Source organism: Moschus berezovskii, chromosome 18 (assembly GCF_049115385.1).
Source record: "Moschus berezovskii isolate FMDL1 chromosome 18, NW_MosBer_1.0, whole genome shotgun sequence".
NCBI classification, from domain to species: Eukaryota; Metazoa; Chordata; class Mammalia; order Artiodactyla; family Moschidae; genus Moschus; species Moschus berezovskii.
The window spans coordinates 63,579,518-63,593,500 of record NC_142477.1 but is presented as its reverse complement, the minus strand read 5'-3'; the positions used below and the strand labels follow the sequence as shown (position 1 = coordinate 63,593,500).

Sequence of the window (13,983 nt, the reverse complement as noted above, 5' to 3'; positions counted from 1 at the left end):
ATCACACAGTAATATTAAATCAAAAGTTATCACTCATTTTCATATAATCCATCTCTGTAATGTATTTTCCAAAATTACTGAGAGATTGAGGGCAAATTAAAGCACCTTCAAATCTTAGGAAAGGAAAGGAAAAAGAAACTTGGGAGATACTTCATTCAGAGACATTAGGAACAGTACTTCTTTTGGTCAAATTTTGTGGAAAGATTATGTCCTCATAAATTAAGATATTATTGGAAAATTTTATTACCTGAACAGAAAAAAATCCAATTTTGTAAAATATTACATCCAGACTTGGAGAGAGAGCAGAATTATCTTCCTTGTTCTTCCTAAATATCACATTTTTAAGGCAGTTCTATACTATTCTAGAATTTAAAAAATTATGCATTGTTGCGGAGCATAACTTCATAGTGGTTTTAATTGCAAATACAAATGAGGGAAAATGATAGATTTCAAGTCAACTAAATTGTTAAGCAACTAGAATTATTTTTAGTGAAAAAGGAGCCTTTTCTATGTTTTTTTTTTCAGTGTTATAGTGACTTTTTACAGACCTAGAAGTTAAACAACTGAAGGTGAATTCTCTAGATTCTCTGAGAAGTCTCACTTTTCTTATCTGTAAAGGAATAGTTATAAATCTGTTCCTATGCACTTCATGAGAATTTTGAGAAGATCAAATTTAAAGTAGAGGTGAGAGAAAAGGTATTAACCCCACTCCCTGAGGAGGTCAGTGAAATACCCCTTTAGAAATTAAAATTTCTCTTGATGATTTTACCTGCCTTCCAGGCTTCTCCTTCACCATTTCCCTCAGGCCATTTCCCTCAGGATTTATGGTGAAAGAAGAAATCCCACTTTGCCAATGACAAGTATTATGGTGGAGAAGTTTGCTAGTTAAAATCATAACAGAGGAAGAGCTCTTTTTTCTGAGAAAGCTCACATCAGAAAGGTTTTCTTCGTAGTGTTTTAGGTTAGCAAGACCAACAATAGTCCAAAGGAAGGGAACCTGAGCTAAAAACCAACCACTGGCTTTGACAGTTTTAGTGCATTACCTTTTACAGTTTATTTAGCTCTTTGTTCTTTAATTTCCTTATCTATGAAGTTAAGAGTAATATCTGCCCTTATGCTGCAAGGATATTGTTAAAGTCACTTAAGGAAATATAAGGGTGTTTACTATAGAAATGAAATGGTATTATTTAATGTAGAAATTATCTATACTGTTTAACTTATTCCCTCCATTATTGGGCAAATTCTATAAGCCTTTATTAAGTGCTTAATCAGTTTTAGGTACAGTATCCACTAAGTCTCAAAGAGGATACCAGCTACAGCTTATATTCTCTAGCATATATATTTTGAGGAAATAAATATGTATAGCTATATTCATATGTAGGATCTGTACATAGTCTATTCTGCTTTTTAAAAGCAGTTTATTTATACTTGAGATACATTCTTCATTGGGACATAAATAATAACACTGCCTAATGCTTTGGGATATTTTAATGTCCAGAATCAATATATTAATACTTGGGTACATGTCAATGTATTTTCAGTCATAATATAAATTATATTTTTCAAATTATAAACTATTATGAATTATTTTTATACTATCTCTTATGCTGAAAACTGAATGAACTGCATTATATATACATGTGTTGATTTTAATATGTGGCAAATATGTTATCAGCACAGTTGATCAGGTTTTTTTCTTTTTGAGTGGTCTTTTTAATAACTTTTATATTGATTTTATGCCAATTCTTGGATATTGCCTTGCTTAGTACTGCTGGTGACTAATTGTGACATGGCTAAGTAGATTAAAGCATGCGAACTGGCCATCAAACTGAGGAAATCTAAATGACCTGATGGTAATCAAACCCTTATTAACACAATCACATATAAAAACTGACAGAAAAAAATGGTGGGGAGTTGTAAAAAATATATTAGCATCTAAATTCTTTATTTTAGTTAAGATATACCTTGTATTTTCAATAAATCGTAGTTATTTCCCAGAACTGTTCTTTCTTACATTGTTCTTTTAGTAGAGCTAACAATTTTATAGCAGATGCAGAAGTAAATCTGTGATTGCAAATACACCTTGGGGAGTCATTTAGAATTCTCAATTAAAAATAGGGCTATATGGCACATACGAAACAAGAACAACAATAACAACAAAAAGATAACCTGTTGAATAATGTATTTGGGAAATATAAATAATGTTAGTTTAGCAATAAATATTGGCAATTTTTAAAATCAGATTTCATACAGCCCAAAAGAGAAACAATATTCAAATAGAGTGGCTTTATTTTTCCCATATTATGGATCATATTGAACCCAATAGCTTAAAAAAGATAATGGACTGTAAACATTTTTGTATTTTTCCTCCCTCTCTTTTTCTGTCTGTGGAGTTTAGAAGTAATATTCATTAAATTTTTTTGATTAACCAAAAAAAACAATTAAGTCATTTTGCCCAACTAATCTCTTTTTACTTCCTCTTCTTCAAGTCCCAAGGCTTCTAGTTAAATGGAAGAGCAGAACAAAGGTATCACTATTAACTCTGTGAGACAGAAATTACCTCCTTCCCCAATTCCTGCCTACCTCCCAACATAAAACAGTAAGAAAAGCAAACAGTCTATTAGCAAATCCAATACTAACCTCAACTTTGTTCCAATATGGTAGTAAGTGTTGATATTTCATATTAATGTATACAATAGAAATGCAATTTTAGAGTTTTCTTGTCAGTAAGAATATGAATTGGATAGCTTTTACTGTTCCACATTAGTGCAACTGGGATATTGTTCTTAGCATAGAACATTGTTTATTGAGATTCAGTAAATATTAATTGAATTAGATTGAAATCACTTTTCATGGGAAGATAATTATTAATACCTGGGTGATGATAGTAGACTACTAATATATGAAATATTTTTTTTTACTCTTTCTTCAGTTTATTCTAAATAACTTAAGTACGTGTGTGTGTTAAGTATGACTTGGCATCTATTTCCTTATAACACATGAAATTTTATCTTTCACACATTTTTTTTTTCTCAGCACTGTTTTAAAGTTATGGACTAATCACAGAGCATGGTATTCATTTAGAAATAAATATTAAAATTTTTACATAGTAAAATTCCCAAGAGAAGAATGCCTTCAGTAACATACCATTTCACCAGAATCAGTGAATTAACACCATAGTTTTTGCTTTATTATTAAAACTCTACTTCATTTAGGGGAACAGGAGAGAGGAGAACCACATTGAATGTGTGAATGACTTTCTGTCTATTAAAATACTTAAGAAATTGTTGCATCACTTGCAGGACTAATTTCAGAAAATTAAAAAAAAATGCAAAAACCTCGCATCTTTAACAGTTCTTTTTTCTGTTTTGAATCATTCATTTATGTTTTTATAAAAATGTCATTTTAAAAAAGCATTTGGGATTCCCTTTTTTTTTGGTAACAAAAAAGTTGCTTGTATATTTTTATGAACCCACTAAACTTAAACAGATCTCTTTAGAAAAATAATGTGGATATATTTTGCTTTCTACAGCCTGAAGAATGTTAAAATAGAAATGCTTTCTTGAATTCCCTCTTCTGGCTCAAGTTACTAGGTGGTCCCAAGTTACCAGAAGTAAAATTTATAAATCTAACCCCTAGTCTAGACATTTTCCAGCACTGACTGCAGTTCAAAAAATATTAATGTCTAGCCGGCAAAGTGAAACTCCCCCCAGTGATTTTGCAAATGACTAGAAAGTTAACCTTTTGCCAACTGCTCCTTCTGTGCATGGAGGTTATTAAAAAGAATCCAGGCATTTATAAGTATGGGCTTTTTAAGACTGAAACACCTTGGCTTGACCCTTTGTGTCTCCTTCTGTTTATTCAGGCTTGGCCTCTGTGGCTGGAATGTGTGAGCCTGAAAGGAGCTGCAGCATTAATGAAGACATTGGCCTGGGTTCAGCTTTTACCATTGCACATGAGATTGGTCACAAGTGAGTGAGTTTAAAAAAATCAAAATAAATTTTAGAGCTCTAGTTTTTTGAGCAATTCATAACTACTGTGTGAAATGCCCATACTCAACCATATTTTATGGCTTTTTGTCTGATTTCAATAGAGAGTGCTATCATTTAAGGTATTGGGATAAATCATCTTAAAAATTGGAGACTTGTTAAATAGTCTCTCTGATTCAGTGATTAGTGTCCTCAGAGTAGTGAATGCACTACACTTAAGTTTTTTTTATGTACGTTTGAAACAGTTTAGCTTTACTCAACACCCAATTTCTCACAGTCAAATTGTTTAAATGATCTTTCATTTCCTTAAGTGACAATACATAATATTTAAAAATCACTATTGACATCATTACCATCAAGTGAACTCTGATTTTTCACTATTTATACATCTATGAGCGTGGCCTTTCCTAGGTTTGTGTAATTACTGCTGTGCAATTTGCATTTTCAGGTGTACTTGTGTGTCAGTAAAAAACAAAATCCTGATATTACAGGAGTAGTGAGATATCATTCTCACTACTTTTTAGGAGGATCTGGAGTTTTTAATATTTGTTTTCAATAAATCTGTGCCAAAAACTATCCTATGACTTTCCCCTCCCCTAACCCACTACCCAGTCACAATAAAACCCTTACTTTATTTCAAGCAACAGGCAATAGTAAATGTAAAGGCTTGCTGATGTGGAGGGAGAGAAATCTGAATGCTTTAAAAGGATAGTCAAACAATTTAAACTAAAAGAAGCAGTCTATTTGCAAGAACTTCTGATGTTGTTCTTATGACTTAAATTTTTTACAGTCTGCTTTTTTTGGTAGAAAAATGGATGGGGGAAAAGAACAAACAAAATGAATGTTTATTGTATACTTGCCTCAGAGGTCATTCCTGAGATAAATCTGTAGTTCATTTTTTTTCTCCTAAGTGAAGAGTAAAATTGGGTCAGTCTCTTGCATTACTTTGAAAGTTGCTATTTAAATTTTACCACATTGGTATTGATTTATGTGTGAATTCAAGTAACCAACAAGTTTCAAACCTGACTTAATTCAGACACAAGGAAAGTCAGTATTACACTTTTAATGAAGTCCTAAAAATATTGGTATTCTAGTTTCCATTGCAGTAAACAGCAGGGAAACAAAAGGGAAAAGCCCTCTTAACCAGGCAGTTTATCTTGAACTCACTTAAAAATCTGACTCATTAATGACTCATAATCTTATGCAACCAGACTGAATTTAATAGGGTCTTTTAGGTTCAATTAAATTGAAAGGTTAGGACAAGTAACATGCAGCAGATGAATAATGTGTCAATGAGGGCACTGTTACCTCATGCAACCACAAGTTAGTCAATGTCAACATATGAGTTACAATATGCACTTAAGTTCTTCAGTTCAGTTCAGTTCAGTTCAGTCGCTCAGTCGTGTCCGACTCTCCGCGACCCCATTCTTATATGCACTTAAATAGGCAAGGTGAGGGTTTATCTCTTTTGTACTTTTTATTAGATTCTAACTGAGCTACTCTAAGCTTATTAGATTTTTTTGTCGACCTTATGGATAATTCCTTGTAATTCTTCCTAAGATGAATGGTTTGTACCTTATGTAGAAGAAATGTAAAAGAGAAGTAGAATATACCTCTTAAGATGTATGTGCCTTGGAGTAACTTTTTCACAGCTAATTCTTGTTTGATGATGTAAGGGAAAATTGGGGGGAAGTCCACAAAATGCTTTATATTGAAAGCCAGAATACTTCAATTCAAAAATGTTATTTGAAACACTAGAAATTAGCTTTATTTCCATGTTGATTCCTATATCACTATCCCCTTATCCCTTTATCTTCAGACAGCTAGGTAGGGTGTGCTAAATATACTGCCTATTCATGGATGAAAATTCTTTTACTTGCTTCTAAGATCATAGGGTTGAACTTTAAGGAATTTAGCAAGTCAACTCTGGTACAACTCATGTCATTATTAAAATAAAGTGCTGAAACAAAATAATATGGTAAATATATCAGGTACTTTTCAGAGTATAAAGTGCCCTATATAGAGTATAAGACAAAAGTTTTTATCATTTAGCAAGATAAATGTTAAGTGATTATGAAAAATCTTTGACCATGAATTAGTGAGAAGTGCCTCTACTGTGTTACTAGACTGTGAATATTTTGTACTAATTTTTAGGTTGTGTATTAATAGAATATGGTTTTGCACCCAGGGTATACTTACGTACTGGAGAAGGAAACAGCAACCCACTCCAGTATTCTTGCCTGGAAAATCCCATGGACAGAGGAGCCTGTTGACCTTACAGTCCATAGGGTCACAAAGAATCATACATGACTGAGCACACACACATACTTATATGGGGATGGTATATTTTAAACAGCAGTGGATAGCTAAGACTAGACCATGTTCATTCCTTTATGCAAGCAAGAAATCAGCTTCCTTGTCAAATGGAAAACTAATCTGTATGCTTTATTTAAATATGTCTGGCTATAACACAGGTCATAAGCTATAAACACTTAATGAAACCTTAGAGAAAAGAGTCTTCTTTGATATTTTGTTATTAATGATGTAACTGCCATAGGCTTTAGAAATTGAAAAAAATTATGTGGAAGAGAATCACAAGAATTCAGCCAGGCATGTATATATTGAGAAAGCTAGATAATATATTTATACTGTATAAAAACAGATAATCTTAAATAGAAATCTTTTAAGAAATCAATATTTTTTAGAGATATATGTTGAAGTATATGTGATTCAAGTAGCAGGACATCTGTGATTTGCTTGTTAAAGAAAGAAGAAGAAAAGAGAAAGATGAAACAAAAATAATAACATTTTGAATTTTGTAATCTTAATGATATGTGGCTAGGATGAGAGTTCATTATGCTACTCTACTATTATATATGTCTGATTTTTTTTCACAAAAAATGAACAGGTTTTTCAATCATAAAACTTTTAGATTTTACTTAACTCATTTATTAATTAATAGCAATTGAGTGAACTATAATTCTAATTTTGGAAGAATTGTCAAAAGTTGTATTGAAAGCTTCAGGGATATATAAATCTTGCTTTTGGAAATCAGTATCAATATTTGGTCTCCAGCAGAGATATACTTTTTAAAGGAGATTGGTTGGGAGATGAATTTTTTTAAAGAAGGAGAAATGTAGCAAGACTTCAGGATAAAATTGTAAATAAAAATTGTAAATTAGGTTACTTTTGTTAGGAAGCTATTATTATTGTTCTCTTTATCCAAACTTTCCCTTTCCTGCTGCAAATACCTACGTATCTTTAATTTTATTTTTTTATAATTTTATTTATTTATTTTTGACTATGCTGGGTCTTCATTGCTGCATGCGGGCTTTTTCTCTAGTTGTGGTGAGTAAGGACTACTCTCTAGTTGTGCTTGGGCCTCTCATCACAGTGGCTTCTCTTGTTGCAGATCTTAAGTTTTAGGGCTCACCGGCTTCAGTAATTGTGGCATACAGGCTCAGTAGTTGCAGCTCCCGGACTCTGGAGCACAGGCGCACAGGCTTAATTGCTCTGTGGCATGTGAGATCTTCCCTGACCAGGTATCGAACCTGTGTCTCCTGCATTGCCAGGCCGATTCTTTACCAATGAGCCACCATGGAAACCCCCTAAGTATCTTTAAATGTTTGATCAGTGCTGTGTTTTGTGGTTTTTTTTCATTTTTTGGTGGATATATAATATATGGAGACTTTATTTTTTCTTTATATATATATATTTTACTTTTTGTTTCATATTGTTGATTAACAATGTTATGGTAGTTTCAGGTGTACAGCAAAGTTATACATATACATATGACTATTCTTTTTAAAATTCTTTTCCCATTTAGGTTGTTACATAAGAGCACAATTCCCTGTGCTACACAGTAGGTCTTTGTTGGTTATCCATTTTAAATATAGCAATGTGTACAAGTGTGTTTTCTTGATAGAAGGCTAATAATAAACATACACTAAGGTAGTTGGTACTTGAATGCCTTTGTCTAATTTTGTTATCAAATAGTGTTAGTCTTATAAAATGAGTTAAGTATTCTGTTTTTTCAAAGTGTTTGCTTTCCCATGAGTAAGTTTTAAAACGGTTAGGTATAATTTGTATACAATAAATATTCATCCATTTTGTGTACAGTTTGATGAATTTTGACGGATGTATATAACCATGTACCCATCACCGCAATCACGATATCAACACGAATATTACCTGAGAAAAGTCCCTCTGCTCCCTTTTATGGTCAGTCTCCACACTCCTACACCTTTTCTTGGCCCCAGACAACCACAGATCTAGTTTCTGTCTTTATAGATTAAACTTGTCTTTCCTGTAGTTTCCTGTAGTTTTAAGTAGACTCATATAGTGGGTACCCTTTTGTGACTAGCTTTCTTCCCTCAGCACACGTTTTGAGATTCATTTCATGTTGTTGTGTATATCGATAGTTCTTTTTTTGTGAAGAGTATTCCATATCATAATAGCATACATCACATTTTAGGCTATTTCTCGTCTGGAGCTATTTTAAATATATTTGGTGTATAAGAATTTGTATGGACATATGGTTCCATTTCTCTTGGGTAGTCCTGCTGGTAGAATGGTATATGTTAGTTTCACTTTATAATAAACAAACTCTAATTCAAAATGGCTATATACCATTTTGTGTTCCCAGTAACAATCTATGGGAGTTCCAGTTACTTCAGATCCTTGCTGACATTATGTCTTTTTGATTTACCCATTATTATACATTTTAGTGGTATCTCATTGTGGCTTTTTTTTTTAATTTTTATTTTTTCAAAAACAATTTTAGGAATCTTTACTTAAAAACAACCTTATCTTAAAATGGAGTAACTTTGGTTTTACGAGCAGCAAGCAAAGTACAGAAGCAAAAATTTACAGGAGCATTAAGTTCTACATTAGGTCACAGCATCTAATCTGAAATCACACCCATAATATCATTTTTCAGGATATCTGGGAAATAGTTATTTCCCAGGATGTCTGAACCATAGCTACTCTATTTTGACTTTTAATTGTAAAAAAAAAAAAAAAAAAAAAATTTTTTTTTTTAATAGCCAAAGCAGATTTCACCATTAATGACATCAGTGTTTTTCTAGGTATGAGAAGATGCAAGAATTGGAACTCATAAAACCTTTTTCTGAAAAGATCTAACTATCTGAAGGCCTGTTCTGCCAGTTGTTTTTTTTTTTTTTTTCAGAGCACAGAGTGCCTCATTCCTGATTTTCACCCTGAACTTCTTTCAGGGGGTGTTGAAGGTCAGCAGCTTGCAAGGGTCATGATGTAATCTTTGCAGCTGGCAAGTACCAACTTCCAGTCAGCAGGGTCCCTTCATAGCCACATATCTGACCATGTGACACCATTTCATGGCCATTGTGTCCCGCGGTGCTGGGAAGGCTCATTCCCAGGTCTAGGGAAGTGATGGGCCACTCAGTGTGCTAAAATTGGACCAGGCCTTGCAAGTAGCAAAAGTCTCTGGACCACTGTCTTACTAGCCTCCTGGTCCAGGAAAATATTTCCTCTTGTTGCTTTTTCCCATACCCAGAGTCACATTATTACAATTATTGATCTCATATGGAACTGTCAGTTCAGCATTATATCACAGGCTCAGTGAAACAAGTGACATAGAAAATAATATAGCCATAGCTAGCAGTTATTAGTAAAATAAGAATTATAAGTCAAGAACTTTCATTAGATAAAGCCTGGTATACCCCAAGTCACCTGACTTCATTCGTTAAATGACTATAGTCTGGTGTTAATCTCCTGGTTGTACATTATGGAGCATCCGACCTTTATCTGAAGATTGGTTACTGAGATAAGCCTTAGAAACTAACCTAGAGTGTCCTTTTTAATAACTTAATTAAATCTTTTAGCAGTATCATGTAACAAGGAACTGTCTCAGCAGTGAGTCTTAGTAAACACTAAACATTAACAAAACTAGAAACTTAATTTAACAATTTACAAAACTTAATATTCCGTGATTTTTCATTATGGAGGCCCTGTAGCCAGGGAGGCTTTAACCCATCAAATAAAAAATGAGGTTTGTCAGGGAGCTGGGAAAAGCCAAGCAGCCATCTTGGATTTCCCATAGCCCTGACTCTGTGCCATCCTAATGTCCTTAAACCATGGCAACAGTCTGCTTCTAAATTGGAAAATTAAAAACAATAGCTGGAAATCAGAGTCATTGTGGCTTTAATTAGTTAATTATCTATTTTCTGATAAGTAGTGATGATAAACATCTTTCATGTGCATATTTGTTATTTATTATCTTCTGAAATGTCTACTCAAATTCTTTTCCCATTTGAAAAAAAAAACTGAGGTGTTTCTTATTGAGCTGCAAGAATTCTCAATATATTCTGGATAAAAGTCTTTATCATATATATGCAATAGGAATATTTTGTCCAAGTCTTTTGCTTGTCATTCATTTTTTAATGATGTCTTGTGAAAAGTAGAATTTTAAAATTTTGATGAAATCTTATTTATAATTTTTGTATGGTTTGTGTTTTTGTGTACTAAGAAATCTTTGTCTACTTCAAGATTGTGAAGATTTTCTTCAATATTTTTGTCTCAGTTTTATACTTTTAGCTTTTATATTAAGATCTATAATGCACTTTGAGTTAACTTTTTTTGTATGATGTGAAGTAAGGGTTGAAGTTCCTCTTCTTCCTCATATGAAGATCCAGTTACTTCAGTCCAATTTGTCAAAGAATTGTTGGTTTGTAGCTTTCTTTTAATTTCTTTGACTAGTTTTGGTATCAGAATAAAGTTAGTCTTATAAATTGAATTAAGAAGTGTTCTGTTTTCTAGAAGAGTTTGTATATATAAGTTTGATATTATTTCATTTTTAATGTTTGATAGACTTTACCAATGAAGCCATCTGAACCTGGAATTTCATTTGTAGGACTATCATTAATAATTTAATTTTTAAATTAGATGTGAGATAACATATTTATTTAAATCTTTGAGTCTTTTTATGGGGGGTTAACTTTGTCTTTCAACATATTTGACTATCTTAGCATAATTACCAATTTTGTTTTACAGTTATTCTTAATATTATTGTCTTTTTTATTGTCTATAGTATAAATAATGACATTTCATCATTTACTCTTGATATTTGTAATTTGTGTTTTCTCCTTTTTTTCCAGCTTTTTTGAGATATAATTGACATATAACATTGTATAAGTTTAAGGTGTACAGCGTGGTGATTTGATACACGTATATATTACGAAATGATTACCATGATAAGGTTAGTTAACAGATCTAGCACATCATATAATTGCTTCTTTGTGTGGGTATGGTGAGAATATTTAAGATTGATTCTGTTAGCAAATTTCAAGTATACAATACAGTGCTTGCATGCGTGCTAAGTTGCTTCAGTCATGTCCAACTCTGTGCGACCCTATCTATGGACTGTAGCCCATCAGGCTTCTCTGTCCATGGGATTCTCCAGGCAAGAATACTGGAGTGGGTTGCCATGCCTCCTCCAGGAGATCTTCCCAACACAAAGATTGAACCTGTGTCTCCTGCATCTCCTGCATTGCAGTCAGATTCTTTACTGCTGAGCTACAAGGGAAGCCCATACAATACAGTATTATTAACTATAGTCAGCCATGCTTTCCTGAGACCCCCCAGAACTTGTTCATCTCATAACTGGAAGTTTGTACACTTTGAACAACATCTTCCCATTTCTCCAAAACCCCTGACAATCACCAGTCTACTCTGTGTGAGTTCAGCTTTTTTAAATTCCACATATATAGTGAGATCAAACAGTATTTGTCTTTATCTGATTTATTTCACTTATCATAATGCCCCAAGTTTCATCCATATTGCAAATATTTTCTTCCTTTCAAAGAGTCCCTTTTATTTTGTTGGTTGTTTCTTTTGCTACACAGAAGGGAATGGCAGAATTTCCTTTTTTTATGACTAAATAATATTCTACTGTGTGAGAGGGGATGTGTATCACATATCCTTTATCCATTCATTCATTGGTGGACACTTGGTATGCTTTCATATGTTGGCTGTTGTGAGTAATGCTGCAATGAAGATGAGAGTTTAGATATATATTTGAAATAGAGATTTTATTTCCTCTGACTACATATCCAGAAGTGGGATGGCTGGATCATATGATAGTTCTATTTTCAATTTTTTTGAGAAAACTTAATACTATTTTCCATAGTGGCTATACCAATTTACATTCTCACTAACAGTGCAAAATAGTTCCCTTTTCTCCACATCCTTGCCAGCACTTGTAATCTCTTGTTAGCCATTCTAACAGATATAAAATTATATCTCATTGTGGTTTTGATTTTCCCAGGTGATTAGTGATGAGAGCATCTTTTCTAGTACTTGTTGGCCCTCTGTATGTCTTCTTTGGATCCAGTTGATAGTGCTGTTCAGGTCAACTGTATCCTTACTGATTTTTCATTCCTGTTTGATCTATCAGTTATTGGGAAAGGGATGTTTAAGTCTCCAGTTATAGTGATGGATTTGTGTATTTCCCCATACTTTTTATCAGTTTTGACTCAAATGTTTGACACTATTGTTAAATGCATACATTCTTGTTAAGTTTTTTGTCTCCTTGGAGAAATGACCTCTAAATTATTATTTAATATTTTTATCCTGAGAATTTCTCCTTTCTGAAGTGTTCTTTGTCTAAAATTAATATAGCTGCCCCAGTTTTCTCTTGATTCATGTGAGAAAGGTTTATCTGTGTATGTCCATCCCTTTAGCTTCACTGGGTCTTTACATTTATAGTGGATTTCTTAAATTCAGTATAAAATTGGTTCTTATATCTTTATTCACTCTTGATAGTTTCTCTCTTTTAATTGATGTATTTAAACCATTTATATTTAAAGTGATTATTAATATAGTTGAATTAATATCTACTATTTTTGTAACTTTTCTCTTTGTTTCAGTTTGTTTCTTTTCTTTCTCTTTTTCTCCTTTCTCTGGTTTTAATTGAGCATTTTACATGATTTCATTTTATCTCTTCTCATAGCTTATCAATTATGCTTCTTTTAAAAATTTTAATGGCTTCTCTTGAGTTTTAGCATAAAAATTTTATATAAAATTTATATATATTTATTTTTAATTAACTAATTTATCTAATTTTCCTTTTCCCTGAAACACTTAACATTTCTTTCAGTACAGGTCTACTGAGAATAGCTTCCCTCAGTTTTTGTTTGAGAAAGTATCCTTCAGAGCTCTTGAAGAATAATTTTACTGGATATAGAATTTGCATGATGTCTGATGAAAAATTGCTGTCCTTGTCCTCTAGAAGATATTTCTTTTAAGATTTTGTGTCTTTTGTCTTCTTCAATTTGAGTCAATATAAGTAGATAGTGATTTTTTTTTTAATATTTATCCTGTTTGATATTCTCTGAACTTCCTGAATCTGTTTTTGGTATTTGTTCATTTTGGAAAATGCTTGGTCATTACTTCAAACATTTATTCGACTGTAGTCTTTCTTTATTCAATCTCTGGTATTTACGTTACATATATGTAATACCTTCAGATATTGTTCCCGAGTTCATGGATGTCTTATTCTGTTTGTGGTGGCATCTTTTTCATTCTTTTTTTCTCTCTGCATTTCAATTTTGGCAGGTTCTGTTGAGCTGTCATCAGGCTCACTGATTATTTCCTCAGTTAGTCTAGTCTACTTATGAGATCATTAAAGGAATTCTACATTTCTATTACACTGGTTTTGGTTTCTAGATTTTCTTTTGATTTTTTTCTTAGAGTTTTCATCTTTCTGCCTGTTGTTACCTATCTTTTCTTCTATATTGGCTACTTTTTTCATTAGAGCCCTTAAATATTAATTATAATTATCTTTAATTCCCATTCTGTTAATTCCAAAATTTATATAATATCTGAGTCTAGTTTTGATGATTGTTTTTTCCATTTTGACTATGTTTCAGCATGCCTTGCCATTGTTTATTTAAAGACAGACATGATGTATTGGGTAATAGGGACTGAGGTAAATAGTACTTTAATGTGAGGTAATAGG

The 13,983-nt window shown here is 32.5% G+C and overlaps 1 protein-coding gene across 1 annotated transcript in view; it reads left to right on the top strand.

Moving 5' to 3' along the window:
* Window positions 1-13,983, top strand: part of ADAMTS6 (ADAM metallopeptidase with thrombospondin type 1 motif 6) — a 304,548-nt gene that overhangs the window by 122,877 nt on the left and 167,688 nt on the right. The window contains exon 9 of the mRNA XM_055421989.2: window positions 3,866-3,971. Within this exon, the coding sequence (XP_055277964.2) occupies window positions 3,866-3,971 (106 nt within the window). The remainder of the gene's footprint in view (window positions 1-3,865; window positions 3,972-13,983) is intronic.